We start from the raw sequence: 27,748 nt of genomic DNA, 5'->3' as shown, positions 1-27,748 counted from the left end.
GGAGCATCTGAAGATTAATTCCATAACAGATGTGTTGTAAACCACTCAAGTGAGGTGTGTTAAGAGATAATTTAACAACAACAACAGTCAGGCTGCAACCCAGTTTTGTCCTTCCCTCCACACGGTATCATATCAGCAGGTGTGTTACCAAAGTGGAGCGTTTTACCAGGTCAGTTTTGCAGACTTGCAGATTTTGTTGACTTTTCCTTCATATGTGATTCTACCATAAGTTCTGTAAATAAAAGAGCAGTATAGGGTTTCCTTTTTTTGTCTGTATTATTCAAGATACATTATTTCCTCATAAATAGGCCTTTGTTTTATTTATATTTTGCATATAGTGCCTGTTAGCAGGAAAACATAATCTGCTCTGAAATGTGCTGTGGCTCCATCATAAATAGACAAGGCATTTTTTTTTCTTTGCCTCTGGGATGCTTGCGAAATGTTCTGCGACATGTCTGCTGAAATAGCAAGTGTCCATGTGCGGGGGAAATCTGCACTTTTCTAGTTCTGGAACTTACTTTTTGTTTTTTCTCTTCTAAGTAAGATAATTTGAGCATGCTGCTGTTGAGATAATGGTGTTACAAAAATAGAAGTGTGTGGATGTCTTTGTGTGGTCTTCCTGTCTTAAAGGGAACAAGGACAGACAGGCTAGCTCCAAGTGAAGCACTAAGTCCATCGCTCTTTCTTCAATTAGTGCAGCTCCCGTCATTGCTTACACAGCTTGTTGGCCAGTCTGAAGTTTTCACTCCCAGGCTTAGCACTAACAGACTACGGCTTATCATAAAAGCAGAGGAATGCTCTTGAACCTTCAGCAGAAGTCTGCGTCTCTTCCAGTGTATTGCCAAAAGTGAAAACAAAGACTCTTGAATCATGTTTGCCTACGCTCGAGGGTCAGAAAGTTGGGTCAGTTACTTGAAAGCTCAAAAATGTCCAAAGAAAATGCATTGTCTTCAAATTTCTGACAGAATAAGAACTTCTTCTGGGTGGTTTAGGAATCAGAAACCTCTCTGTGATCTTTTAAAAACTGTGGGATTTGTTACACTTTTGTCATTTGCTTTCTGTTCTTTGACTCCTTCTGTTTTATGGTCTGTTGCTGCATTGTTTATATCTGACAAATGGCTTGAATCCTCCCTGCAAGGGATTGGTTGCATCGTAACTTTCCTCCTGATTGTGTTTTGATTGAGCTGGTAATCAAACTTGGAATGCTTACGAGGTCTGATTAGTGCCAGCTGCCTGAAACCGGTGGCATATTTCTGCCACATGGAACAAGTGACACTGTTATTCAATCCGGGCATTTGCCTTGATTCATTATGACATGAAGCAATTTAGATGAATTTCTGCACGACAGAGATATTAAATCATAGTAAAAATTCTGTGGAAGACTCAAGGATATAACAAACAAATTAAACAATCAAAACGTTTCTCCAGGGGATGTACTCCCTGAGTACTTTATTTTTTATTATGTGTATTTTGATAGGTATTCACTCTGATTTACAGAGCCTCTAGTGTGTTACTGGATGTAGACTGTGGCTTTAGGCGTGCCTTTGGGTGATTATTTAGGCCTGCATTCTCCTTCTCTTTTGCTGTCTGTGTTTCACCATTTTCAAAATCCCCTTTGTACCGAGAAATAACAAAAACCTCCGAGCTAACAACTTACACGTTGAAAATGGCAAGTTTTGATAAAGATTTGAATTGTGCATTAATATTGCATGCCTGCTTTGTTGTGTGATGATTTTTTTCAAAACAATCACCTTTCAGGACTTTAGGGGCTCCATACTGATTTTATATTTTCAAGATAATATTTTTCATAATTTAAGGTTCCATTAATTGATGACTGAAACAGATAGTCATCAAATAGTTAAAAGGTGCTAAACCTGCTCTAGATTGGCAAATGAGAATTGAATGTGCAGTGATTAGAGTCTGTTGTTGTCCAATAAATTAAATTTTTCTTAAAAAAAAAAACATAAAGAGTGTCTTTTGTCCTTGTGACTAAAACAGTCCATCTGCAGTCAGTCTGCTTTGCCCTATGAGGGTTTAGACATCCCTCTCTAAAGCTTCATCATGTAGCAGCCAATAGCTCATATGCAGACACATCTGTGTGGAAACAGCTGGTGTTTGGAACAAGTATTTGAAGCTGGGAAAGACAATACAACCACACTAATTAGGTGAAAGGCCATCATTTCTTTCTGGGTTGAAGACCAAAAACAATAATTTAATTTTCTAAATCTGTGAGTTCCTGGTTTATAAAGAGCTTGAAGCAAATTGACTCATTTTTCATCTGAGTTTTGTTTGTCAGGCAGAGATGCTGGTAAACTGTATAAGAAAAGTGATGTTCTCAAGACATTGCATGTGGCCAGTGATATAAAAGCAGAAGGAGCGTTTTATGAAACTGAAGACATGTTTTGTAACCTCAAGTCTTAAGGTACAGAACGGACTCAGTGCTCATAAACTGTGTAATTGAACAGGGGGGTTCCAGCTGTCAGCATCGCCACAGGGGGCATATTTACCTGCGCCTGGCAGAGGAAAGACACTCAGCATGCAGGGACCCTGCTCAGCCCTGGACCCCGCTCCTGGAATCATGCCATCCTCTTTCTATAAATCACTGAGCAGTTAGGGGTCGTTGAAAAAGTCTAAAAGTCTGAGTTGGTATTTCCAGCCAAACATCTCATTCCTGGACACCAGCTGTTTGGCAGAGTAAAAATGGGCCACCGACCAGCTATATATCTTGGTGGTTTTCGGTAAATGTAGCTGTGCATTTTCTCCTCCATGGCTCATTTTTCAGACTTTGTTGCGGATGATATGATGTTCATTGTTTGTGTAATGTAGTGTGTTTGGTATAATTGAGAAGGCTTTTTTGTGTGTGTGTGTGTGTGTGTGAGAGAGGGAGAGGGAGAGAGTGAATGAGAGTGTGTGTCAGTTTGTGATGCCCAGGACGTTATTTCTACTCGTGTGTGCTTTTTTGAATAATAGAAGCTCATCCACATTGATCCCTTTCATCTTTGATCTCTGATAAATTTGCTATTAGTTTTAAGCAAGACTTTGGGGTAGGGGGTAGTAAAATAGTGAATCCCCTATACCCTTGGTGCTGGTGCTGATGGTTACAAGATGCGGAGGGGGCTGAGGATCTGGTTGTGATGAGAAGTGGACTTACGATGAGTTCGACCTAGACACTGGATATGATGACTGGAGATGAATGAAGTTTAGGAGGGTGCTGAGATTTTGCCTAAAATGACATCTGACAGCATTAGAGAGGAGAATAGATTTAAAATTTGACAGTAGCAACACCTATAGAGCCAAGTCTGCAACTCCAGGGGTCAACATGCTTTGGCCCCCCCATGTCTGCCGCCTGGCTTACCTGTTTAAAGGTTTTGGACAGTAGCAACATGATTGCCTTAACGAATTATCCATAAAGATAAGTCTTCGTTATAGAACTTACACTAAACTTAATATCTGACCAATGTTATTTTAACTCAATAAATAACCCATTGACCATAATAAACTACAAGACCAAGACTGAAGTATTGTAAACACACCAATACTACATTAAATTATTATCAGTCCCTCATCAGTGAATCATGCTTGTTAGCACACAACCTGTCTTCTATTAAAGCCATTAAAGTTCTAGCCTAAGTGATATGTATGGTTTGTGCACGCGAAATGTTTTAATAGATTCTTTGAAAAATGAGTTTGTTATCTAGAACATGTGGTGACCAGAGAGACCAATAACTTTCCTGACGCACAACTTTTCCTCAGTAGCGCAGTGTGTGCGAAACTGAGTGAAGTCTGAGTTATTATAAGGTCACCATGTTTCTTTTCCTAAACCAAACCAACATAATTTTACTTGACTAAATCTTACCCATGTATCTTACCTTGTAACTTATGTATGTAACTTAACATCAAGTATATAATGTGCCGACTTCATTTTTGGGGCACTGATTTGTATGAGTATCATACAAACTGTTGTATGAGGATATGCTGTCGCAGTAAAACCACAGTCCAGTGTGTTAGCCACAGGGTAGCTGCACTCAGCATTGGGAATAAGAAAAAGGCAAACACCATTCATTAACTTTCCCAACACAGATTTATTTCACCAGTGGGGGGACCCAACAACCTTCCAGTCACAAGGTCACTCCTCTAATCTTTACACCATTGATTTCCCCGCTCACATGTTCATATTGACATTTCAAAATTCCCCTCAGTATTCAAGAGCCTCTGACTATTGGGGTTTTGGCTGACCTAAGGGCAAGTCTCCTGGTAGTCACAGGTCTCTGGTAACAGACCTACAGATTTGATCAGTTAACAATCTTCCATGGCAAATGCTAAAAATGCTGACCTCATATAATACATAACAAACAATGGCATAATGTTTTGTTCCTGTGTCTAAAATCTACATATACATTCACTCCTGACCCTTACAAAAAATGTGAACTAAGCTTGGGGTGTATGTAATATTTCATACCTTTCTACCTTCCAGTGTATTCGGTATATGACAGCATAAGTGTGCGGCACTAACATCCTACCACACAGCCCGCCTCCAATGCTGAGTGCACAATTTCCGACTTATTCACTATAATAAAGAATTCACAATAGAAACCCACAAAATATTAAGAAAACTATTATTTTCACGCCTATTTTTCTTATTTAACAGAGAAATACAGCTGTATACCTTTTGGATTTAACTTTCTCTCAGTCAAGGAAGACTGGTGAGGCTGATTTGCCTTGTTTTCATCATAAAACCCACTTTATTCAATATAAAACTAACCCAAACTGTCTTGGTTACTCTTTGTGATCTAGTTCCTATGTCCACTGCTCCAACAATCACAAGCAACGGTTTGGTAGAAATAAATCCTTAATTCACCAAATTATATGTAAAAATCTGTCGTTATTCCCAACAATCTCTCTCTGCTGTTGCTGGCTACCGGCTGTTTGAAGTCCTGTAACTTATCCCTCCACCACTAGGTGTTACTGTGTCTTTCTGCTCAGCTGTCTGTTCCACCAGAAGAGACTGGAGACTGAGGTCTTGTGGTGTGTGCTGTGCACTGCGTACAATGAGTTTAATAGAAAGAGGAGCACCTGTATTTATGACTGTATTGAAAAACATGTTTTCAGGATTTCTGGTATAGTATTATAGTATTATGGTATACCCTGGTATACCATAAAACTGTTTAATCCTTCAAGCCTTGTGTAAACCATAACAAAACCATCTATGTTAACTGCTTTCTTGGAAATATGCCGCATTAAACTGCAATAGGTTAAATATTATCCACTTTTATATTACATATGTATCACAAATATATTTTATTTCAATGCGTGGAGAAGGGTTTCATTTATGCTGAGGTAGTCACATTTTCATTTTGTTTTTAAAATCTCAACCTAAGCACCGACTGCAGGTTGTGCCTCCTGAGAGGCCCTCACTCCATTCTTGGCAAATGCTTTTAAACACAATGTACAGCACAAACTATAACTGGATTAGGACCTATTTAGGGCAGACACCTTCTGCTTGCCAAATTAAATAGCTCTTTGAAAAATACAAACATAGTTAGAGAAACTGAATCTGTCTTCTCCCAAGCAAACGTGCTGCCAAGCCTGGTACAAAAATAAACAGACAGTTTAAACTCTCGTTGGAACGGTAGCTGCCAGGGTGTAAAACAACATGAAATACCATCACACATACACTTTCCCTTTGGAAACACCACGCCACAAGATGTGTTGCATTAACCGTTGATGTGTTGTCATAAGGATTGCGTTTAAAAAGTCTGTGAGAGGGACTTAACTTGGTGTTTGAGTGGTCAACCTGCAACAGACAATTGCGCATAAGCTTCGTGAAACCTAATAATTACAAGCAGAAAATTGTAGACAGTTTGGTTTTCCATTGAGATCCAAGAGGAGAAAAAAAGCACAGTACAGTTTTTCCATCTGTCTCGCAATGAATGTAAATGCAAACGCAATGAAACAGGAGTGCGTGTTCTCCCATGATGAAGACATGACGGAGGCAGAAGTTTATGTGAGACCACAGGAAGGCATGACCTAAGTCTCGGTATGAAGCCTTTTGAGTTGTGAGTTGCCTGATTGGATATAGGAATGTAGTGTTTGACCGTAATTAATTTCTTTATATTCTGAGTCCTGGAAAGTAACACAGCTACAAGAATGTGGTTTGAATGGGAGCTAATGTATATTTCTATGACTGTCTCGCACTCAGCATGTCATTATTAGGCTGCAGATGGAGGAAAAAATCCTAACTGACGTATAGCACATTGTCCATGGAAGCAATTTCATATGGGCAGTGAGGCTTTGTGTCTAAGCTGGGTGTCGAGAGACACGGCTTTGCCCTGAATCTGGATGTGTGAGCTTTGCGGCGTTCCATTGTCGTCCATCTTGTGGCGTGTGGCTTTACTTTCCACATTAGTCTATTTCCCACTATTGCTACTGGCACAACTAAACCTGCACAATGCCCTGCCAGAGATCTGGAAAAGTTAGAATGACTCACTCGAGCTCAGACAGAAACATTTACTTCTCTGTATCGTGACTCTTTAATGTGTTAATTTTTTATATAAATGGCATATTGAGATATTCCATCGGCATGAAACTAGCAATGAGATTGTAGTAATTGTTTTATTCTTTTGGGAATTAATGCAGTGGACAAGAGGTAGCAAAAAAAAATAGTGCAAGTTGAGTTATTGGCTAAAAAAACATTTCATTGATTCATGGTTCCTGTGATGATTGTTCCCCTTTTAAACTCCTAAATTGATTTGGACCTCCATTGTAGATCCAGCAGCGCTTGATGACTTAAGTACAGAAACAAAGCCAAATCTCTGAAACGCTGAGCAAAGGTCCTCTGAAACTGGTGAATTTACATCCCCAGACAAACTATTAAGTGGCTAATAATACACTGCTGGAGATACTTCAACCAAGGTTTTTGTTCTTGAGCCGTAGTGTCAACAGGATAAGTGCTGTGGTGATGGTTGTGTTTTGGACACCAGTCGAGAAGAAAAATAAAGTTCTATCCAATAAGTAAGATTCATTAAGATACTGAAGAGGACTGTGTAGCAGGGTGAATATTGACGGCAGGACAGCTGTTTTATGTAACTGCAGGGCGAACAAGCTGAAAAAACCACAGTCCTGAAATATCACTTTATAAAGTGGCTATGGCAAATATAAAATGTAAAAATATCAATATTAAAATATTAATCATCGAAGATGAAAGTTATTAATAATATTCGTAATTAATATTTAGCTCCACTTAGCAAACTATTTAGAAATCTAGCAGACACAGAACAACATTCACATGCATTTGGAGTTCCACCTCACAAACCCAAATCCAATATTCACTTTCCCTTTAGCTCTGCTGTGGTCACCAGCAACTCCTAAGATTAACCCTTTGAAACCTGAGAAAAATTGTCTTGATTTCTCCCAAAAACATGGGAAGAAGGCAATGAGCAACAAAAGAAGAAATGACCCAAAAATTAGCAAGAAATTAGTAAATTAACAAACAAAAAAAAAGAAAATTACCTGAAAATGTGTTACATGGAAGAAGTGCTTAAAAATGACATTATAACATAATTTTATGTGAAATTAAAAATCTATACTTATCTTACAGTCTATGTAATTATGATAATTAGCAATAAATACAGTTATTGCAATGGCTATTATGGCTACTATGGCTATTTTCCTTTTTTTTTGCTTTTTGAAGATGCATTCTATCTATTTCATTCTGAACTTTATTTTTACTGGTGTGTTTTATTATTTCTTTATGTCTTCAATGTCTTTTGATGTGAAGCACTTCGTTCATGTAATTTCTTTATTGTAAAGCATGTTGTGCTGCATTTCTGATATGAAAGGTGCTATACAAATTGAGCTTGTTTTATTATATATATATGTGTATGTATATGTGTGTGTGTGTGTGTGTGTATATATATATATAAGTATAACAAAAGGTAGAAGAAGAAAAAATTTAGAAGAGGCCAAAAACTTTGCAGGGCTGCAGTTTTAAGTATTAATTCATCAGGTTTTCCGTAAGGTGAGCAGTTCATTGACATGTGGAAGCTATGACAGCAGGTAGAGTGGATCCTCCATAAACACAGGGTTTGTGGTCTTGTCTTGCCTGGTCCTTCCTTTCCACACGTCAAAGTGTCCTTGGACACTGAACCCCAAACTGTTCCGATGGTCAGGCCAGTGCCTCGCATGGTAGTTTACTGTCATCGGTGTGTGAATGAATGAGAGAAAAATTGTCAGGCACTTTGAAAAGCTGTGTTACATAATTGGGATTGGCCCTGGTGCAAATATTTTTTGTTGAGTGCTCGCTTCACCCCAAAACCAAATACACACTTGTGTGCACACACATATAACCACTCCAGACACTAACAAAGGGACAATTGCTATGTCATCATGGAGAGGCTCACCATCCTGCAAACCAGCATTTGTTTAGCACCACGGACAGCAACAGAAGCACCTAATTTATTAACGCAATTTTATGAAAGCTAATTTAACAGTCTGCCCAGGACTTGAACCATCACAGCCTGATATCTCCAACTATCACAGCAAACTATCACTATGAGCATCTTGGCCTGATCCTTCATGGTTGACTCTTTTGCTATTTTAGGCTTAAAGTAGGGTCTGAATGCATCAGGGAAACTCTGGGATAAATCTCTTCTTAATTCGTCCATGAGGCGCTGCGCGTCTTGGTATCATTTTTTGCACTGTTCAGTGTGTCAGGGTGGAAAAGCCTAGAGCAGTTTGTAGGTTTCACAAATAATTTATTGTTGTCATTCTCAAGAGGGCCAGCTCACCTAAGGTAGTAAAGTGGCAAAAAATCACCTTCCGACATGGTTCCCTGCAGTTTCTGGCCCCTGGTATGTTCCGCTGGTTACACCATCCATATTTATGCCTTTGACTTTGGATGCAGGTGCTTCATAAATGCAATGCCATTTACATACAGGGAGCTTGATTGGCTGGGAAAAACTCAGGAACAGGGAAACTCCAATAAGGCTGATGGAGGGCAGGTGTGTGGCTGTGCAGATTAGGTAAAGGTAGCACAGGAACACAGAAGGGAAAGAACACAGTAAATACGAACCCAAAAACAAAATCTTCTTCATGATAAACTGATTGAGTAAAACCAAAGACAGTGTAACTCAAATAGGCAACTTAAATGAGTCTTTAACAAATACTCAGACCCAAAATTCATCAGGACACTGACTGTAGACAGGTTTTCCATTAACCCTTAAATTGCGCAAATTGAAATTGTGAATGTAAAATACGCCTAATGGAAACACTTCAATTTAAAAAAAATTCCCATGTATTGCAAAAAAGTTTTTAGACTTGATTGAGGTGGTATTTCAGGCAATTCAAAACAGCCATATTTTGCAAAACTGCAATGGAAACGCTCTTTTTTCTTTTTAGCTTTTTTTCTTTATAGGTCACATGATACATGATATGGTACAACAAAGATTCACGTGACATTCTAAAAACTGAACTGGCTCTCTCGGGCATGATGCAGCAGGTGCTACAAGAGGTGTTATTCCTTCGCATAACTCTTCAAAAGTTTAGCAGATTACCTGGAAGTTTTGAATCCACAATTCCTCTGTAAAATCGTGGACTATCACCTCCAATAAATCCCTCAGAGGTGGCCACTCCCACGTATAAGGAGCTTGCCTTTCCATTATTGCTTGAATCACATGCTTACATCGCCTTATTGGAAATAATGACGACTTATGTGGTGGCTGCAATAGAAACAAACCTGCTAGTGTTTTGATCATCCTTCTTGTGTTATCGAGAGCGGAGAAGTCACATAACATCACTCAATGGAAATGATGTAATCTCCCAATTGTGTTTTATTGAATTGGATTAATGGAAACCTGCGTTGTGACAGAGACGGCTGTCTGACGTGAAATTAAGATGCAGATCCTTGAATGGCCTTTTAATGTAGACTCAAAAAAATTTCCAACTGAAGGGAAATGATTGGGGGAACCTTCAAAATCTCTACAAAGTTCTCAGTACAAAGGTGGTACATTTTATGACTTATATACCTTGATTTGTAGTTCTGATTGATTTGAGTCATTGTCCAAAGCTGTGATTTTTTTTCCTGCCTATCTGTGCCAGGCCTGTTTGACTTGTTTGTGGTAACTTCCTGTTTTTTCTTTAATGCATCTTGGGACAGGCTTTAGCTCTCTGTGACTCTGAAAGGAATAACTAGGCAAAGAAAATGAAGGATGGGAGTACAGAACAGTTGGCTGTCTGTTTTTCAGCCAGCTCTGCTTATTTACCCCCAAATTAACAGAAGCTGAGCATATAACTCTGCATTTCCGATTTGATTTTCCCAAAGATACCGCAGTGACTTGCACATAATGATATGTGGGATGCATTACGTTATTTCCACTTGAGCTCAGCTTTGGGTGGACAGTCTTTGAAGCCTAAAACCAGAGATCTCAGGTTGAGTTTACATGTATGATAGACTATTTGTTCTAAAAGCCATCTTTGGGAAACATCCACAGAACGAATACAGAGCAACCGAAGAAAAGACTGTTTAACACACAGAGAAAGAGATCCTTGCTGTGTTTATTTACTCATCAAAGTATAATCTTGCATACAGGCAGAGTATACACATCACTTTTATACAACAGAGGAATCATCCGAAGCCACATGCATACTCATAACATACAGTAACAGCAAGAAAGGCTTCAAGATACACTGTTACCCTGAAAATAATGTAAAAAACACAGTCTGCATTCTGAAGAGTAACAGGATTTCAGCATGGCAGCCTAAAAACCACTGAATTCCTCCCAGCCTGCATTCTGTCACTCAGCTTCTCCTCATCCAAATCCACTCGCATTGCTTTGATTTGTACTGCTCTAAAATTGGTTGACCGTCTCCTTTCATTCCTGAAAGATGATTTAATTCAGCTGCTGGAACAAAAGACCAGGGTTTAAATCTTTAAACAAAATAAATATAATCAAGGATACAGTGTGACACTTTAGATTTTTAATTATAAGACAGTATGTTCAGTGGAAATTAACAAAGTAAATTAACTTAAATGCATAATTGAAGTACACATTTGATTTACTTGAATTATGCAACTTTATTTTGTTATTTTACAAAATTTCACAGAGGAAAATTATCCCTATAACTTATCTGACAACTGTAGCTACTGGTGATCAAACAAAAGTATTTTATCCTAATTATATTGTTGCAGATTTAACCAAAGTTGTTTAAAATTGTGCCCCTTGAAGCATCTACAACACTAAACAAACACTAAACTGTACAATAAATCTTTTAAAGGTATAAATCTTTTAAAGGTTTCATTTAGCATAATGATGATTAGGGCTGGATAATAAAACTTACTAAGACTCAGTTGTTTGGTGTAGTTCTTCCAGCAGAATGAAAGGCCCCTGCCTTGGCAGCGACTCAGCTAACTCTTACGGACTTTATTGGCTTTTACTGATGTACTTTCTGTTGAAGCCTCTGCCTGGTGTTATATAGTGTGATGATTGTGTTGATGTCTTGTTGGCATATTGTGTATCTTTTTATCTATAGTGGCAAACCAGTTTCCCCTTTGGTGGGTTTATAGTTAATCCTATCCCATCCCATCCTAGGGTAGGGTAGCTATGTGAATGGAGAAGAAGAGGTGTGTATAACCATATTCCCGAACATTTTGGTTGCATCTTGCCGATCTGCTAACTCAGGGAAGCACTCTGAGCTCGACTCTATCACACAAAAGACTGTATGGATTGAAGCTGCTGCTGCTGCTGCAGTGGAGGAGGACAGATGTGAGTCCACCTGGCAGCACAAACAGTTAACAGCAAACTCTCAGCATCACTTGTGATGATAGGTTTAGTCACAGGTTTAACGACTTAGTCAAGTTGTTTCTGTGTCAGTTTAAGTCTCTTTGGACGGTATGTTTGGTTTAACGGCTTAATGTCGGATGTTAAATGCTGCTGCAACATTAGCCTGTTCTAACTGGGTAGACGTTGAACTGACTGTTTGCCAGTGGGAGAGCACCTCTGGAGACAGCACCAACAGAAAGTTTGTTGAGACACTGAAAACTCTTTACTGTCCAGAATCATGTGTGTATAACCAACACATTCTCACTCCTGACTGGTCTAATACTGACTCTTGGTCAGTGGCCTTACACCTCAAAAAATGACACGCGCTAGGTACCCCTCCAGCATCAGTTTTGGATATTTAGGATGTGTCAGTTTACATTTGTTACGTGCATTGTGTCTTTTCAAAATTAACTTTCATTTTCACAAGAAATTACAGCTCCTGCTAGTTAAATGCATACAGTCTCTTTTCAAAATAAACTTACAGCAAAAGTAGAGCACATAATTTCTATGGGTTACTTCCGTAGATTTTAGTTGGGTTTTTTTTATAAACATTGTGGTTTGGTTATAATAAGTACTTTTGTTAATAGTGTAATATAACATTACATGACGTGTGTCTATAGCATATATGCATCACATACTAGCACACTTCTACAAAGGAACTAGATTTACTAGTGGTTTTACATTGGACACAAATAGCAGTCTCCTTGGTGAAAGTCTGGAGTTTGTCTGATTTGAATGAGAATATTTTTATGCTTTTGTTTAAGTAACCAGTATAACTTTTCATGTCTGAACATTTGTCCAATTAACTTATTTTTATATTGAGGTTTGTTAAAATACATGTACATCAGGATAGAGAAATGTTAACTTCTGATTTTAATCTGTCAAACCAGTCCATTTTGGATAATAAATGGTGTCTTGTTTGGTTCATGTATTTTAGAGCACATAATGCTTTAAAGAGAGCTTCCTGCAGATGACCTCCCAGCACTTTATCCAGGTTAATGCTTTAAGCAGGGCTACTTGCTGGAACTATGCAGTAATCTCTCCCTGCCGTCCTCACAGATGACACGGGGCCAAAAACAAGCTTCTGGAACAGCAGCGTGTTTCAAAAAGCTCCTTGGAGGGCTCAGAGTGTGTGCTCTATTGCTTTAAAAACCATTCATTGTTTCAGCCTGCCCCTGCCTCAGTTGGCTGTGATTTGTGGAAAGTAACATCTCCACGGGCAATAAGTTTCAGCATGTACAGTTCAATGTTTGAATAACGGTTTCCAAGAAATATCTTTGTCAGTAACAGAGAACTGTAGATGACTTCTGACAACAGGATATGGGACTGTGGGCATAAAGACTGCGTGCGGACCTTCCAGGGTCAGTAGATGGTGTAGGCTTCACACTCAGATCTGAGAATCTGAGTCTCCCAGTTGGTTTGTCTTTTTGAGTCAAAGGTTGAACACTCCCTCGCATTGTTTTGTTGCTTTAGATCCCATACACTTTTGGGATAATACATCCTCGAGAGAAAAGCAGTGAAAAGAAATACATGGTTTTCTCAGTTCACAACAAAACTGAAAAGCCTTTGTGCTGCTTGGCTTTAAAATCAAAGGGCTTCTGTTCAGCATTGATCTGTATTGACAGGTTAAGGGTCAGGGAAAGTACTCTCTTTAGCGCTAAGGGGTGTTCATAGTCACCATTTTTGGTATCTGCTCAAAGAACAATTATTTTTATTTCTCTGTATATGAAGCTGAAAATGTTTTATTTTGTTTTACAATGTTGTTACAGTTGTGTTGTTGGAATTTGAGGGAATGTCAAATTGATAACATTTTGTCAAACTCACACTCTCCCCTTACTGTGAGTGCATTAAAGTAGACCTATTATGCTCACTTTCAGGTTCATACATGTATTCAAGGTTTCGCATTTTGCAACCATGGAGCAGCAGTACAATTTGCAGATATTATTAATATTTGAACTGGAGCGCTGTAGTTGGTTCCCAATTTACAGTGAATAAATTATAACATTTAAGGGGGGACTTCGACTTGGGGGCTTAGTTCACATCAAAAAACATCAACATATCAGGCACAAAAATCCAAGTGCTTCAAAATGAAAGCACCAGTGGTTCTACTTTGATTTATTTAACTATAGCAAGACTTCATTTGTAACTGCATTTTATTTAACTTCATTATGATAGTAACTTTATGACAGTATCTACTTCATTCAATTTTATTGAAACTGTAGTCCATTCAGTCATTTTGTATTTTAGTTGTCTACAGTAGTTTAGAGGAGATTCCAAAATATTGAGACTTCCTGTAGTGTGATATCAAATCAAATCAAATCAAATCTTTATTTGTATGGCACTTTTCATACAAAGAGTAACACAAAGTGCCTAACAGAGATTAAAAACAATAACAGAAATGAAAAACATCAAAGAAAATCAAGATGTGTGATATATCCTAGAAATATTTGGATATTATATTTAAGTCAACTCTGATTAGTCAGTGTTTCTGGGTCTTCTGTATATTCTTTATTTCTGTGATTCTGCACCGTCATTGCAGCTGGATAATGACTGCAGCAGCACTTTTTACATTAAAAAATCACTAATTAAAGCTTTTAAACACAAATGGTCATTTCAGTATCTGATCAGAAATGAAAGGAAAATTAACAACATGTGCAGTCGACATTACATGTTTCCCTGAAATTAGCATGTAGCTTCATTTAGCAGTCTAGGCTAATGTAAACACTTTCACTAGCGTACCTGGAGCAGTTGACCATATACATAAATTCAGCACATCTGAAGTATTACGGTCACCAGGATTACCTGAGCATACGTCTACTTCATTATTTGAAGCATTGGCCATCTTTAAACATGAGCATCTTCCACTGTAACACTATATATAAGACACACAAAATACGGAAAAACATAATAAGTTCGCTCTTAATATCTTCGTGGCAATTTGGGGTAGAAGTAAAGGGTTGGGGAGAATTGTGTTTTTGCTGTATAGTTGTTTTTCCTGCCCTCTACTGGCCAGAAGTCAATTAATGCACCTTTAAAGATCGGCCTAAAAATCTGAAAGGCTTATGAAATTTGTGTCTGAACTGTCAAAATCTTGCTGAAGTTTTTCTACTTAGTCATGAGTAAAGTTGCAGAAACACTAAATCCAATAGGAAAAAGTTTGTGAAACCACTCAGATTTAAATATAGCTTTCAGAATTGGCATGCTGTTCAGAATTGGCATAGCCCTCCCAAAAACTGCATCATTCATCTCCTACCTTGGCTGTTGTGCCTAAGTAATGATGCCCTAGAAAGAAGCAATGCAGAAGCAATTTAATATCAGCCCAAAAGAGCGGGCTAGGAGGTCTAAAACGAGACAACATTGAGATCGGTGATAGACGCTGGGCCTCAACACAAGGCACGCACCCAACCTGAACTCTGAGGAGGGTTGGCTATATGCCTCTTTACGTCTGATCCTCGAGGACTTGTCCTGTGTCTGGCCAAAGCTCCCGTTCTAGCCCGAGGAGACAGACCATACATCGCACACAAACAGATAATCCTGGGGTGATTGAGGTAATTGCTTGCAGTTGTGGTATGGTGTCGGAGAGGGCCCTGAAAAGGTGAGGTAAGCGCAGCTCCTGTTCAGTGTTGATTTCAGGCTGCACTCCACAGAGGGACTCTGTATGGCTTATATGGTCTGGAGGAGGGATAAAGAATAGGATTTCAAAACCCAATTTTTCACACTCCGTTTAGATCACCTCCAGTCCCCCTAACCCCCTCACTGACAGCAAGCTAAACGTCTACATGGTAATTTAGGTAAGCAGCATTGGGGAGAATAGCCCACCACCCCCTTCTCATATTGAAACGCTGACAAATAGAGCCCGACTCCTTAACTGCACTGGCACACTGCCTTCATTCAGAGATCTTAATTGTAGGTTCCCCTCCGATCTATCATTCGTCTTACAAGCTGACAGTGGGAGATTCTTGAGCTATGAGTTTGTAGCCACAATACTGGAAGAAACAATCCTTGTTATGAAAGTTTTCATGTTTATGGAGAACTTTATAATGACTGCCAAACCCCTGTAACTTCTTAGTTTCCCCTCCAATTTGGGAATGACTGCGTTTGACGGGCAAGGAATGCTGCCTCTTAAATGGTTTCTTTGTTATATTATCTTGTTAGTCTGCCCAAGGAAATCTTTGTGTGTTTGTGATGTAACCCGGTAAACCCTGTGGACTTGCTTTTGCTTTGCAGCGACATAATGTCAGCAGGAAGCTCAATGTAACGTCAGTGTCATGTTGAAATTTTTATAGTTTTAGACAAAAAGTCCTAACGTCAAATGCAGACATTTGTACTCTATCCAGCCGTGGAGTATCGCTTTACTTTAACACACCTTATGCAGTAACTTATTTCAACAACCCTACCTGCTGATATTTACATCTGCAATGCTGTGTGGACATTTTCAGGCACCAGCGGTAGGCACTTAATTTCCTGCCGTGAAAGAAACAAGAGGGGCAGCAGTCTACTGAGGACAAGTGATGAAGGAGGGGAGAAAAAAGTTAATGAGCTTTTAAGCACTCTAAATGAAAGCGAGTCTTAATTCTGTTTTTTTTCTAAGGCTTGGTTACGCTAAGTCGTTTAAGCACAAACACTTGCTTGATTTGTGTGATCTGTGGTTGCGTGTAGAAGAGAAAAAAAGGGAGCTGTGATTGCAAACTGTAAAGGAAGTGTCTGTGAGAACCAGAGATGTATTTTTGTCAGTTTGACTGATTTTCAGATAGACAGCTGCTCACAGGATGGATATCAGATCTGGATTTGTGACAAACTCATAGTGATGAGTTTCACAGGCACCTCACAGTCTCACATGGGCTGTTTGACCGCCCGTCCTCCGGATATGGTATGTGTGGTAGTCATGGAAAGATGTTACTGAAAAATTTTTCTGAACTCTGAACTCCCCTAACTTCTTCATTTGACAAACCCTGAAAATGTAACCTGTTGGTTCCTACAATATATTTTCACTTTAAGCGGCAGTATTATGTCATTTTGTCTTTTTAAAATCTAAGAAGCAACACTTTCTTTGTTTTCTTTATCCAAGAAAGTAAGCCACTCTTCCCATGTGCCTCACACAGTAGATAACCACCAATAAATATACCCAGTATCAACACAATTACCACCAGCATTACTGATTATGGACCTCATCTTCCAATGGGGACAATGTCAACATACAGTATAATTTACACTAAACCAACAGCAAAATGGAGGAGGGAGAATCACTTTTCACTCCATGTTATTTACACACACACATCGGCCCAAAACACTCACACTTACACACAACTACACTAAACTATGAGCAACAACAGCATTCAGGTGTCCTCTCGAGCCCTCAGTGAGCCTAAATGACAGCTTGCTGTTGCTCTGAAAATAGGTTAGATGAGCGTAAAGCTCCACCACGACAGAGCCGGGATGAGCTTTTTTTTTTTTTTTTTTTTTACAAGCAACATGTTGCTTAGCGTGTTTGCTGATGTGTCGAGCAGGTTAGGACATCATCATTAGGACACGCTGAAAAAACCTGATGTTTGCTTATTCACATCCTGTCCACTTAGAAAGAGGTATTTCACAATATTCTTATCATAAACCGATCTCTGTTTAATATTATTTTACTCATGTAGAGACATAAATGCATAATAAGTATTTATTTGGCCACTTGGAGGCAGCGCAACAAGCTGTAAACATAACATAGCGCCACCTTTTAAGCTGTTATGCATAGATGCCCTAAGCGTCCATACATTTATACTTTTTTACTACATTTTTCCCAGATAACAGGTATCGAGATAATGAAGTGTGCTTTCCCAAGATAACAACATAATTAATTTGACATCTCAATATAACAAATTAAATGTGATAGGCCTGAGATTTCCATGACACATGACATGTCATGCCATGCTGAGTGATAGATGCCCTGGTCCCCACCTCCCTATGTGTTTGTGAATTTAGGTATTCAGTTTCCTTTTAGCTCTGTTTTTGAGGGAAATATCTGACTCTTAATATCTAAGTTCTCCACTATGTTTACAAATTAGTAGCTAACTTTGTCCATCTGCCTTAGGTAGACTTTTAGAGCTTTTACAGCTAAAAACACAGGCCTGAGTCAGCTGAATCTGACACTTGAGAGAGGTGAGAGAGAATTAAAACATTAAAATTGTGAGAGACTCTTCAAAATAAGCAGTCATTTGATAAGTAGCTGATATAAAAAGATTTATTTTATCAGCTTTAAGTTGCATTTCATTTATATGGCACCCTAATTAGATACTCGAATAGATCACAACAATATTGGCAACATGACCAATGGCCCCACTTTTGTTAGTAACAGCACTATTCGTATAGTGTTCTTATTGATACAATACATACAAAATACTGTAATCGATTATATGACTATAAAAAACATTATAGCTTCTTGCCTTTTAAACATGTCTGTACATAGCTATGGTATAAGTGTTTTTTTATGCAGGTGTTAGTGTTTTATGCAAACATAGTCTCCATTATCATTGCCAGTCTAAAAATCATTTCCCAGACCAAAGTGGAAACGAGGCCTACGTTAAGAAAAGATGTGCATTTTTGTGACGTACAGCGGTTAAGAAGTGGATTGGAGATCTACCAGGTGACCGCAAATGGATTTCAGGAGAGCAGTATACACAAACTATGTCTTATTACGTAAGTGGGATCATTGTACGTTCTGTAGTTAGGACTGGATGGTTCAGCTGCAGGGGTATGAGGTAACATACAAACCCCACATTTACGTTCCACTGTTAATACACTGGTTAGTTTGTGGTTGTGACATGATGGTAGCATTTGTGGTGCATAGCTTCAGTCTTACAGCAGACATTTTAGGTGTGTAAAAAGAAAAGTTACTGATCTATATATCTCTTGATTCACTTATTGAATATCTTTGCGAATGTTTCATTGGCTCATTATTTAATTTCATTCGTAATTGAATTTCAGTCTTCTGAGTAGTAGTAAATATCAGACTTTTTTTAATCTCTTTTAACACCTGAAGAGCTCAAAACTTCATCCTCTTAAATGCAGGTCATCACAAATATCCAGTGACGGAAGAAGTACTCAGATCCTTTATTTCAATAAAATTAAAAATGCCATAGTCTATGGCAATTAAAAATGCCATAGTCTTAAAATGCTCAAAGTAAAAGACATTAATTCAAATTACTACTGAAGTAAAAGTAAAGAAGTATTTTCTGAAAGTATCAAAAGTATGGATGCTTATAATTATGCAGTATTATTCTTTCTACAGTTTTTTTATTATAGAATATTATATTATTATGTTTTCATCACACATCTAAGAGCATTTTAGTGTTGTAGTTTGTCAACGTGGAGCCAATTTTAGACACTTTTTGGTAAATGGATGGATCTGTACTTGTGTAGCGCTTTTGTTGTCATTCCACCACTCGAAGCACTTTCACACTACGAGTCACGTTCATCCATTCACACACTCATTCATACTCTGGTGGTCCAGGCTACCATCCATACACATTCACACAGCGATGGAACAGCCGTCTGTTGCAATTTGGGGTTCATTGTCCTGCCAAAGGGATCAGACCGCCAACCTTCTGATTAGAGGACGACCCACTTTACCACCTGAGCCACAACCACTTTATTTTTTATCTAGTAATATAGTTTATCACTAGAAAGATTACTACATACTGAAGTATGTCCTGCAAGTGTATGATTTGTTTTCTATGTAAAAAGTATTTCATATTGTTTGATAAACAGCCCTATCTCCTAGAAATTATATTTATATTCAACTAATTTGAAAGAGCAAATACGTTTTTTAAGCGAACATAATACTAAGCGAACTGCACTTTCCAACATATCAAGAAAATGTTGACAGACAACATTTTATTTGTTTGTTTTCAACTGAGGAGTCCTGCAATACACCATCCACTGGTAGCAACTACAACATTACATATTATTGTAACCTTTTTTGCCAACATTTAACCAAAGTCATGTTTTTCCCCAACCTTAGCCAAAATGCATTTGTTACCTAAACCACAGATGGAGTTTGGACATGAACCCATGGTTCTGGTGTTACAGCGCTGCAAATCCAGCGCGGTACATTAATTAAGTGTTTCATTAAATCGAAGAAATTTTGTCTCTGAACATAATCCAACAGTTACTGTGTCACCACAATGTAGCCTAATTATAAATACATATTAAAAATATACAAACTTAATTTCTAGGAGACAGGTTTGTCTAGGAGACTCCTCTTTTGAAGCCTCGTGTTTGGCACTTTGGCCGTTGCCATCACGTTTTTTTGGAGTCAGAAGTGGCCATATTTGGTCGAGAGGTTGGAGCTGTGGAAAATTGAGGGGTGTATCTGACTTCTAGACTGTTTTGATGCCTTGCAGACCTGCCTTTTTCCAAAGTGGTCCACTTTATTTATATGGACATTTAAGCCTTAAAAAATGTAAAGGGGTGGGTTATATAAAAATTCACCCCTGCACAGTTGTCAAAACTGAAACGACAAAACCTCTTTTTGTAAATATGTTTATTTTTGCTCTGAATTTGGTAATTTTATCGCGACTCTATGAGGACTGACTCTGTTTCAGAGCCAGCCTCAAGTGGCCATTAGAAGAACTGTGGTTTTTGGCAGCTTGAGTGATACAGTACAGCTGCACCTCAACTCAGCTTTTTGTTTGTTACACAGCAGACAAAAACTATTTGTTTGGGTGAGCAGTTGTTTGCACTTAAAAATGCAGAGGAGAGGTTACATATTGGGAAATTCGTTGAAGTTGTGCCACTTACATGCTAGCTTCTTTTTTCAGCACCAAGAGGTTGCTGCTTATTTGAAATGTATTGGAGTCAAAAGTGTAATTTATTTTTCTTTGAAATAAAGCTGGGTAAAAGTACAAAGTTACATAAAATACAAATACTGAAGTAAAGTAGAAGTATGTAAAAATTATATTTAAGTACAATAATTGAGTAAAAAAAAACACTACCAAAGTGTCCCCTCCAAAAATGAAACTTTGTCTAAAGACAAGTCATCTCAGAGTATTCACCCAGACAAACTGAGCTGCATGAGTGTGTGAGAGACGGAGTTTAACTGCCAGCTGTGTCTGAGTGGACCTCCTCCTTCTTCTTCTCCTCCTACAGTCCCCTCCTACTTCCCCAAGATATAGGCAGCGCTTTAACTTAGTCAATCAGAGTGGGATCTTTAACTGTGCCCGCCACTGGGTCTCTTTGCCTCGGCCCACCACATACACACTCACAGCAGTCATCACTTACACGCACACCCACACACTCACGCTCTCTCACACACACACACACAAACACATGCACGCTTGCACCGGCAAACATATGGAGTACTACTGCTACCTCCTGCTCTGGATCTGCAGCCAGCAGTTAGGTGAGTGAAAGGTGTTTATGTACCTGTGTTATTGTCTCAGTGAGTGTGTATCCTCACATGGTTGCTGTTGTATAAATAAGTTCTTTCTTTCTTCATGTAGGTCTGCAGTATAATAATGGCTCTATAATTGTTAGTTATACTTTGACCCGTTCCAACAGCAACTGGAAACTTTGAGACTGTTACTTTTTAAGTTTTTTTTAAAGGGACAGCCACATGTGAATATCTTGAGTGAATGAATGGCTGCTTGTGTGGATGACATCATAACCTAACATCTTGACCCACTATCATGGTAAGCGACAGGAGGCGCAGAGCTCAGTGGCTTCATTGAAGGATATGTTGTCCCACTCTGGTCTGCAGAGGTGCTGCGTGCCTCAGATGAAAGTTGATGCTATCTTTTCACAGTCAAGTTTCCAGCGACTGGAGAGTTGTTGGTGCTCAGCCAGAACTGTGGTCAATTACCAGTGAAATCGCTATACCAGTAACACATCAAGACGGGGAGAGAAAGAGAGGCAGAATGATTAAAGGGCACCAGAAGAATATATATATTTGTTTTTTCCAAGACAAACATTTCATCTAAGTCACATAAATGAATATACAATTACCTCAAATACAAGTTAAGCTCATCAAACCTCCTGCGTCCTTTAAATATGCTGTAGAAACTTGAGCAACTGATGCAGCACCACAGCAGACATCTCTATATGCTTTTGGGCTCAACATACTTTGGACTGTAACCACATTGTTTAAACACACTGGGTTGGCCAATGTTTCCATTAAATACTGTGCATGTTGTCTCCATGGCTTTACATGGACAGTTTTCCTCAACAATTAAGCATTATTCACTCGTTTTCTGAGATTTTGCATCATCCTGAGGTTTATAAACTGAGGTCTACAAGACTGAAATTCTTCAAGAAGAAGAAATGAATTGATCTTCGATTTAGACATTTGGTAACTAGCACAAAACTAAAAAGTGCAAGAGAGGAAATCTCTTCTGTAAATATTTGGTTTGATTTTGGAATTTGTTGGAAACAAGCTTTGGACTGATGCCACAGTGAGGGAGACTCTGACCTTGTAGCAGGAGTCTGCGGAGAAAGACTCGATGCTGGCTGTGGTGGGAGATGTTTTGGCAAGCACATGAGAAGAAGGCTGTGTTTTAGTCTGCTGTTTGTGGAATCTGGGGAGTTTTGGACCAATGATCCTATACAGATAACTTAAAGTTTCAGCATCTAATATAGATGTAGATTACATGCTTAAACAGCGGGTGCGAATTGCCCCAAGAAACTACTATTTGAAATAGAGACGGTTTCCACAGTAATGGAAAACATGAAAAAGTCATGAAGTTCCACAGTAACATTTTCCAGGCCTGGGAAAAAATCATTGAAAGTTTTGAAAAAGTCATGTGTTGTGTGTAATGACATTGTTACACTTATCTTCCATTGGCAACCTTTCTTGTAATGTATAGAAAATTAATTTGCAGTAGCTGTTGAGGTAACGTTGTTGTAACATGCATCGATGTGTGATGTTTTGGCTAATATTATACATCCTTGAAAAGTCATTGGAAAAGTTTTGAATTTTTTTTCCATAAAAATGTGTTTGAACCCTGGAGAAACATGTCTATATCACAACTAAATATCCATTTGTTTCCTTTGTTTCCTTTTTTTTCTAATACCTTCAGCAGATTTGTCCTCAGACGGCACAATTCCAACTGAATATTTCAGCTCAAATTTATTATCTTCTTTTAATTAATGTTCACTGTGGCCACTCCATGCAGGAAAGATCAAGCTGTCGTGAAAGTTCCCACCATGACTTTCATATTGATGTATAGTAGAAGGTGAAGTGCACAATTTAAGTGCCAAAATTGCGAATTAATTACTTAACATACTCATAAAAAATGCTATTACTGGAGTTCCTTCAAAATACAAAATAAATATTCCAAAGAAATTTACAGTCTGCCAGATTCTGGTTTAGGTAAACACTGACACTCCATGATGTGTCCTGATAATAAATGAAATAGAGGCAAAGTCCATTATTTTATTAATGGGTAAGTCTAAAAGTGAATGGTAGCAATTACCTCATGGCCACTTCCCAAAGGAAATTTTGGGAAGCTGTGTTTGCATCATCAACTTATAATAGGCTATTTTTTTTCCAGTCAGTGCAATCTATGCTTAACTCTCTTTCACCACTGAGTTATCTGGTACCATAGCATGAAGCTTTTTATAGCCTGTTGCTCCATAGTATAGATATTTGCCTTTTATTTTTGTAACTATTTTGTAAGCCAAATGACTCTCAGTCCTTATATCACCATATACAGGTGGCTGATGTGAAGTTAAAGTTAGTATTCCGTTTGAAGTAGTGACTCTGTCTTGGATACTTCTGTTAGTGCACTTACATGTCTGACACTGTATACTTGTATAGTGCGCACATTTTGATAGGGTAGGGTTGTCTCACATTTAACTGTTTTGCACTTAACGGAAAGTATAATCACAAGATTTGATAGCTTTTCTTCTCCTACTCGGTGAATTGCAATCACAAGAGCATTATAGCAAACAAGTGTTTTCAGATCTCTGTCGCCCCCATCGACAGGATGATGTTGACTGAGATTTTTTTATTTATTTACTTTTTATCAGAGTGAAGTGTACTTCTTGGTCCCCAGAGACAGAGTGATTGCTCGTCTGAAGTGATGAATTTACAGCTCACAGCAAGATAATATGATGCAGTCTCTGGCTTTTGTTTGATATCTAGTGTTGTTAAAAAAAAAGATGTTGTTGCACATTACTAATCCGTCATTAGTAGTAGTAGTCGTAGTTCCCCTGTTAACTCTATGACATGAACATTGCTGTCACGCTAAAAGTCTCACTAAAGCCATTCCAATTCTCATGGGACAAAAAAGGAACAAATAGTCAAATATCTAAATTGAGCAGCCAAATCTGATTATACTGACATAATTCTGAGTTGGATACAGCCCTAAATGTTACCCAGCTTCCTTCTTTGCCATTGACAAGACTGATAATTGCTATGACCGATAGAGGGCTTTGCCACTTGAGCATAAATTGATGTAAATTTGGAGCATTTGATGAAAGAGCTGATGCTGTTGTTTATCTTGGGAGAACAGTCTAAAGAAGACTGCTGCTGCTGCTGCTGCTGCTGCTGCTGCTGCTGCTGCTGCTGCTGCTGCTGCTGCTGCTGCTGCTGCTAAGAAGGTGGTTGATGAGAGTGGTGATACTGAACTAAAGTGTAAATTTGCACAAAACAAATCACTGGCTAAAACAGCTCATAAGTCATTGGAGTTTGATTAGGTTTTTGCCTGGTTTTCATAACCAATTCCATAACAATTTATATAGAAAAAGTTAAACTTATGATAAACAGTCAACCCAAGCTTTGTGTAAATTGTAATGTTGCATTATTTTAATGGTAACATTTCTTATAAAAAGAGTGAATCCCATGGCCATCGTATAAAAATCAAATATATGAAATTTTTCCATTTGCAAGAACCAATTTTCAAAGTTTGAAAACTCTCAGGGGACCATTCAGCAACCCCAGGTATTTACTGTGCCAATAAATTTGCAGGAGGTTATGTTTCACACAAGAGTCAGATGATTACAGTTTGGTGGTATAATTTGATCAGGATTCCTACATTACATCAAGCTGTGCCGACTGTTTTTTGGGTCTCTCTGTGTCCAGATCCTGTTTTCAAAACTGTGCCCTATTCTTTGGCTTTCACAGGGACTAAATAAATCAGTAGCAACCAATATCCCAGAGGTAATTTGTGTTAAAATGTCTCATCAAATTGAACTATTCAAGTGATTAATTGGTTGAATTACTGTCAAACTGTTTTGAAAAATACCTGCTCATTAATCAAGAGTAGCTTTGTTTTACAGCATTTCTATTTATAGGCTGCTGAGGTTTTATTGTCACAGTTAGTAAATGTTACACTGGCCAAAAGCAATTAATACTCCACCAAACAAACTTACTGCTGACTAACGCTACACAAACATCTGGACACTGTCATGCAGATGTGTGTGGTAGCTGGTCCTACACGTCTTGTATTGTTCTGCCCGGGAGACTTGGTCTGAATCCCCGGAGGGCTTTCTGTTGGCTCAGAGGGTTTACAGCTTGTTAATCAGTGCCCAGTTGGCTGTTGCTGCGGGGAACATCTGGTTTTAGATACCCTGTGCCTTCCCAGAGTATTTACGTTGGCGTTGGGTAAATGTGATCTAAAGTGCCAAATTCTTTGGGAGTATATTGTCAACTGGGAAGTATCTTTCCAGAGAAAACCATTGTAATGGAAACCCAGGATGGATTCAATGGAAAAACGGTACATTCTGATGCTTTTGAGATTTAGTTTATGTGCACTCTGTTCTCATATTTGTTAAAACACCAGTCAGATGCAGTCGTAACGTGTCTTATACTCACATGCACATCAAACCTAAACCATATGACACTGCCTCAGCTAATAAAAGAGCTGCATCATGCCTGACTGATATGACGATGTGTCCAAGCCAGAAGTTTGCGCAGTGCAACCGGCACGGCTGCTCTATGTCAGTGGGTCTGTGGTGGAGCTCCTGCAGCTTGGTGTCAGGCCAAAGGCAGCAGCGGACTAGTTTGGGTCGCACCGGCAGCCACCGGCCTGAGGTTTATTTATCTGGGCATGGAAGCCTGTACACAGGAAACCCAGCGAGACTCCGACCTCGCGTTAGAAGCTGCTGATATTACTGGGAATATTAAATTGCTCTGCCACATTAGTAGATTGGAATGGAAATTGGGTAACCTCCATTCTCATGCCTTCACCCTGATACTTTACCCTGTCGTAGCTTTCAGTAGTCTTAAAAATTTTTAGACATAAGCTGCTTTCACACTGCCTGTTTAAGGCGGGAATATCACACCATTATGCCGACTTGCTGTTCTACATACGGTCATGGAAAGGGGGGACAAAGTTGTCTCTCCTCTGAGCTGAGACCAGTGGTAGTAATAGCGCAAAACGAGGTCTGTGTAAAATGTAAAGCCAGAAAACATGACCGTGGACAGTACAGGTGTGACGTATTGATTACGTATTATGTTGGCAGCCACACAGCGGGAGATTTCAAAACCAGTTATTAGCAATTAGTGACTAACTAAAAGAAGAACAGCTGCCGTAAATGTCAAATTGGGAAAACAGTGGAGTTCCTCCACCTTTGGAGAGGACATGATCAGCTGCCATATCAGCTGCCATATGTATATATATATATAACAGGGACAGGAAAAAAGAAATTAGGAGTTATGAATCTTTTTTTTCTGACATTGCATTCTAAAATCTCAAAATAACTGGTAACATCCTTTTTTTTTAAACAATTGACCGAATGCCTCACACATTAATCACACAGATTAGTATAGCAGAACCAACAACACTTATATTTTGTCTTTGGTCGCAATGCTCAGAGCATAGGATTCACTGGCAGCTGTCACTGCATCCTGGACAACATTGGGAAATGAACATTTTGAGAAAACTGGCTTGGCAGGATGGGAATCTAGGCAGTGGAATACCACATATAGAGTGAGAAATGTAAAATCATCAAGAAAACATGCTTACAAACACCAGATATTTCCCAATTCTGTTTCTTTTGGGCTAAATTGTCCCTATCTCTAAGTAAGTTCTTTTTTTATTTTTTGTAAAATTGGACTTAAAACTTTATTCCCAGTGGCATTTTAAAGTCTTAAAAAGTCTATGTATTTTAAATGCTATAGTCATAAGTCACCCTAATATTAAATCATTGACCAGAACTGTTAAAATCTATGTGCTCCAGCTAAACAATAATAACTTCAGAATGGCACAGCCCGCTGCCCTTTGTTTGTAAAATGATTTATGCACCACACACTGTCGAGAGTTACCCACTGATTTCTGTTTATTTTTCATGCACCTATCTGTTCCCAGCAATCTATTTTCAGTCACCGCTTTTATGTTTCCAGATAAACAGAAACTTCAGGAGGATGTTTGGGGGGCCGGATCAAACCCCAGCTGAACATGTGAACCATTCATACAGCAGGAAATGAGCAACGTGGAGAATGTGTCAATATTTACATGAAGAGCCGCCATGGCAGAGATTGCCATTTATTTTAATGGGGTTTTTCATGAAACAGAACAAATGGTCTATAGTTGTGCCAATCAAGGTGTGATAAACTCCTGGTCACTTGACAGACTTGAGAAATGAAAGACTCATTCACTCTGGCTGTCACTCCACTCACATAATGTCCTGTGGTAAAATAGTCGTTATGGGTTTGACACTCCCTGTCTGCAGTCCACCAAAACTCTCCGTCTCGACCCCGGGTTTACTGATACTTGCTGAGGAACCGTGGGAGTAGATGTTTGCTCTTCTATTTGTTTAGATAACCTATTCACACATCTAAATATTCACTTTCTAGGGAATTTGGACAACCTCAAGTTTTTGTTAAGGCACCATCCATTTTTCTTCAAAGATCACAGCTGCTCAATATGTAACCTCTCCTCTGCATTTCAAAGTGCAAACAACTGTTCACCCAAACAAATAATTCTTGTCTGATGTTACAAACAAAAAGC

General features: G+C 38.7%; 1 protein-coding gene across 2 annotated transcripts in view; it reads left to right on the top strand.

The window, feature by feature from the left end:
- Nucleotides 1-27,748, top strand: part of itga11a (integrin, alpha 11a) — a 95,547-nt gene that overhangs the window by 6,281 nt on the left and 61,518 nt on the right. Inside the window, exon 1 of one of the 2 annotated variants that reach the window (XM_042491529.2) lies at nucleotides 20,990-21,201. The exons of the other annotated variant lie outside the window; for it this stretch is intronic. Coding sequence (XP_042347463.2) covers nucleotides 21,129-21,201 — 73 coding nt within the window. The 5' untranslated portion in view covers nucleotides 20,990-21,128. Of the gene's footprint in view, nucleotides 1-20,989; nucleotides 21,202-27,748 lie in introns of those variants that run through there. 2 annotated transcript variants of the gene reach the window in all.

This window comes from Plectropomus leopardus, chromosome 1, assembly GCF_026936395.1.
Source record: "Plectropomus leopardus strain MGB_pleo_1.0 chromosome 1, ASM2693639v1, whole genome shotgun sequence".
Classification (NCBI taxonomy): domain Eukaryota; kingdom Metazoa; phylum Chordata; class Actinopteri; order Perciformes; family Serranidae; genus Plectropomus; species Plectropomus leopardus.
This window is presented reverse-complemented; position numbering and strand designations above follow the sequence as displayed.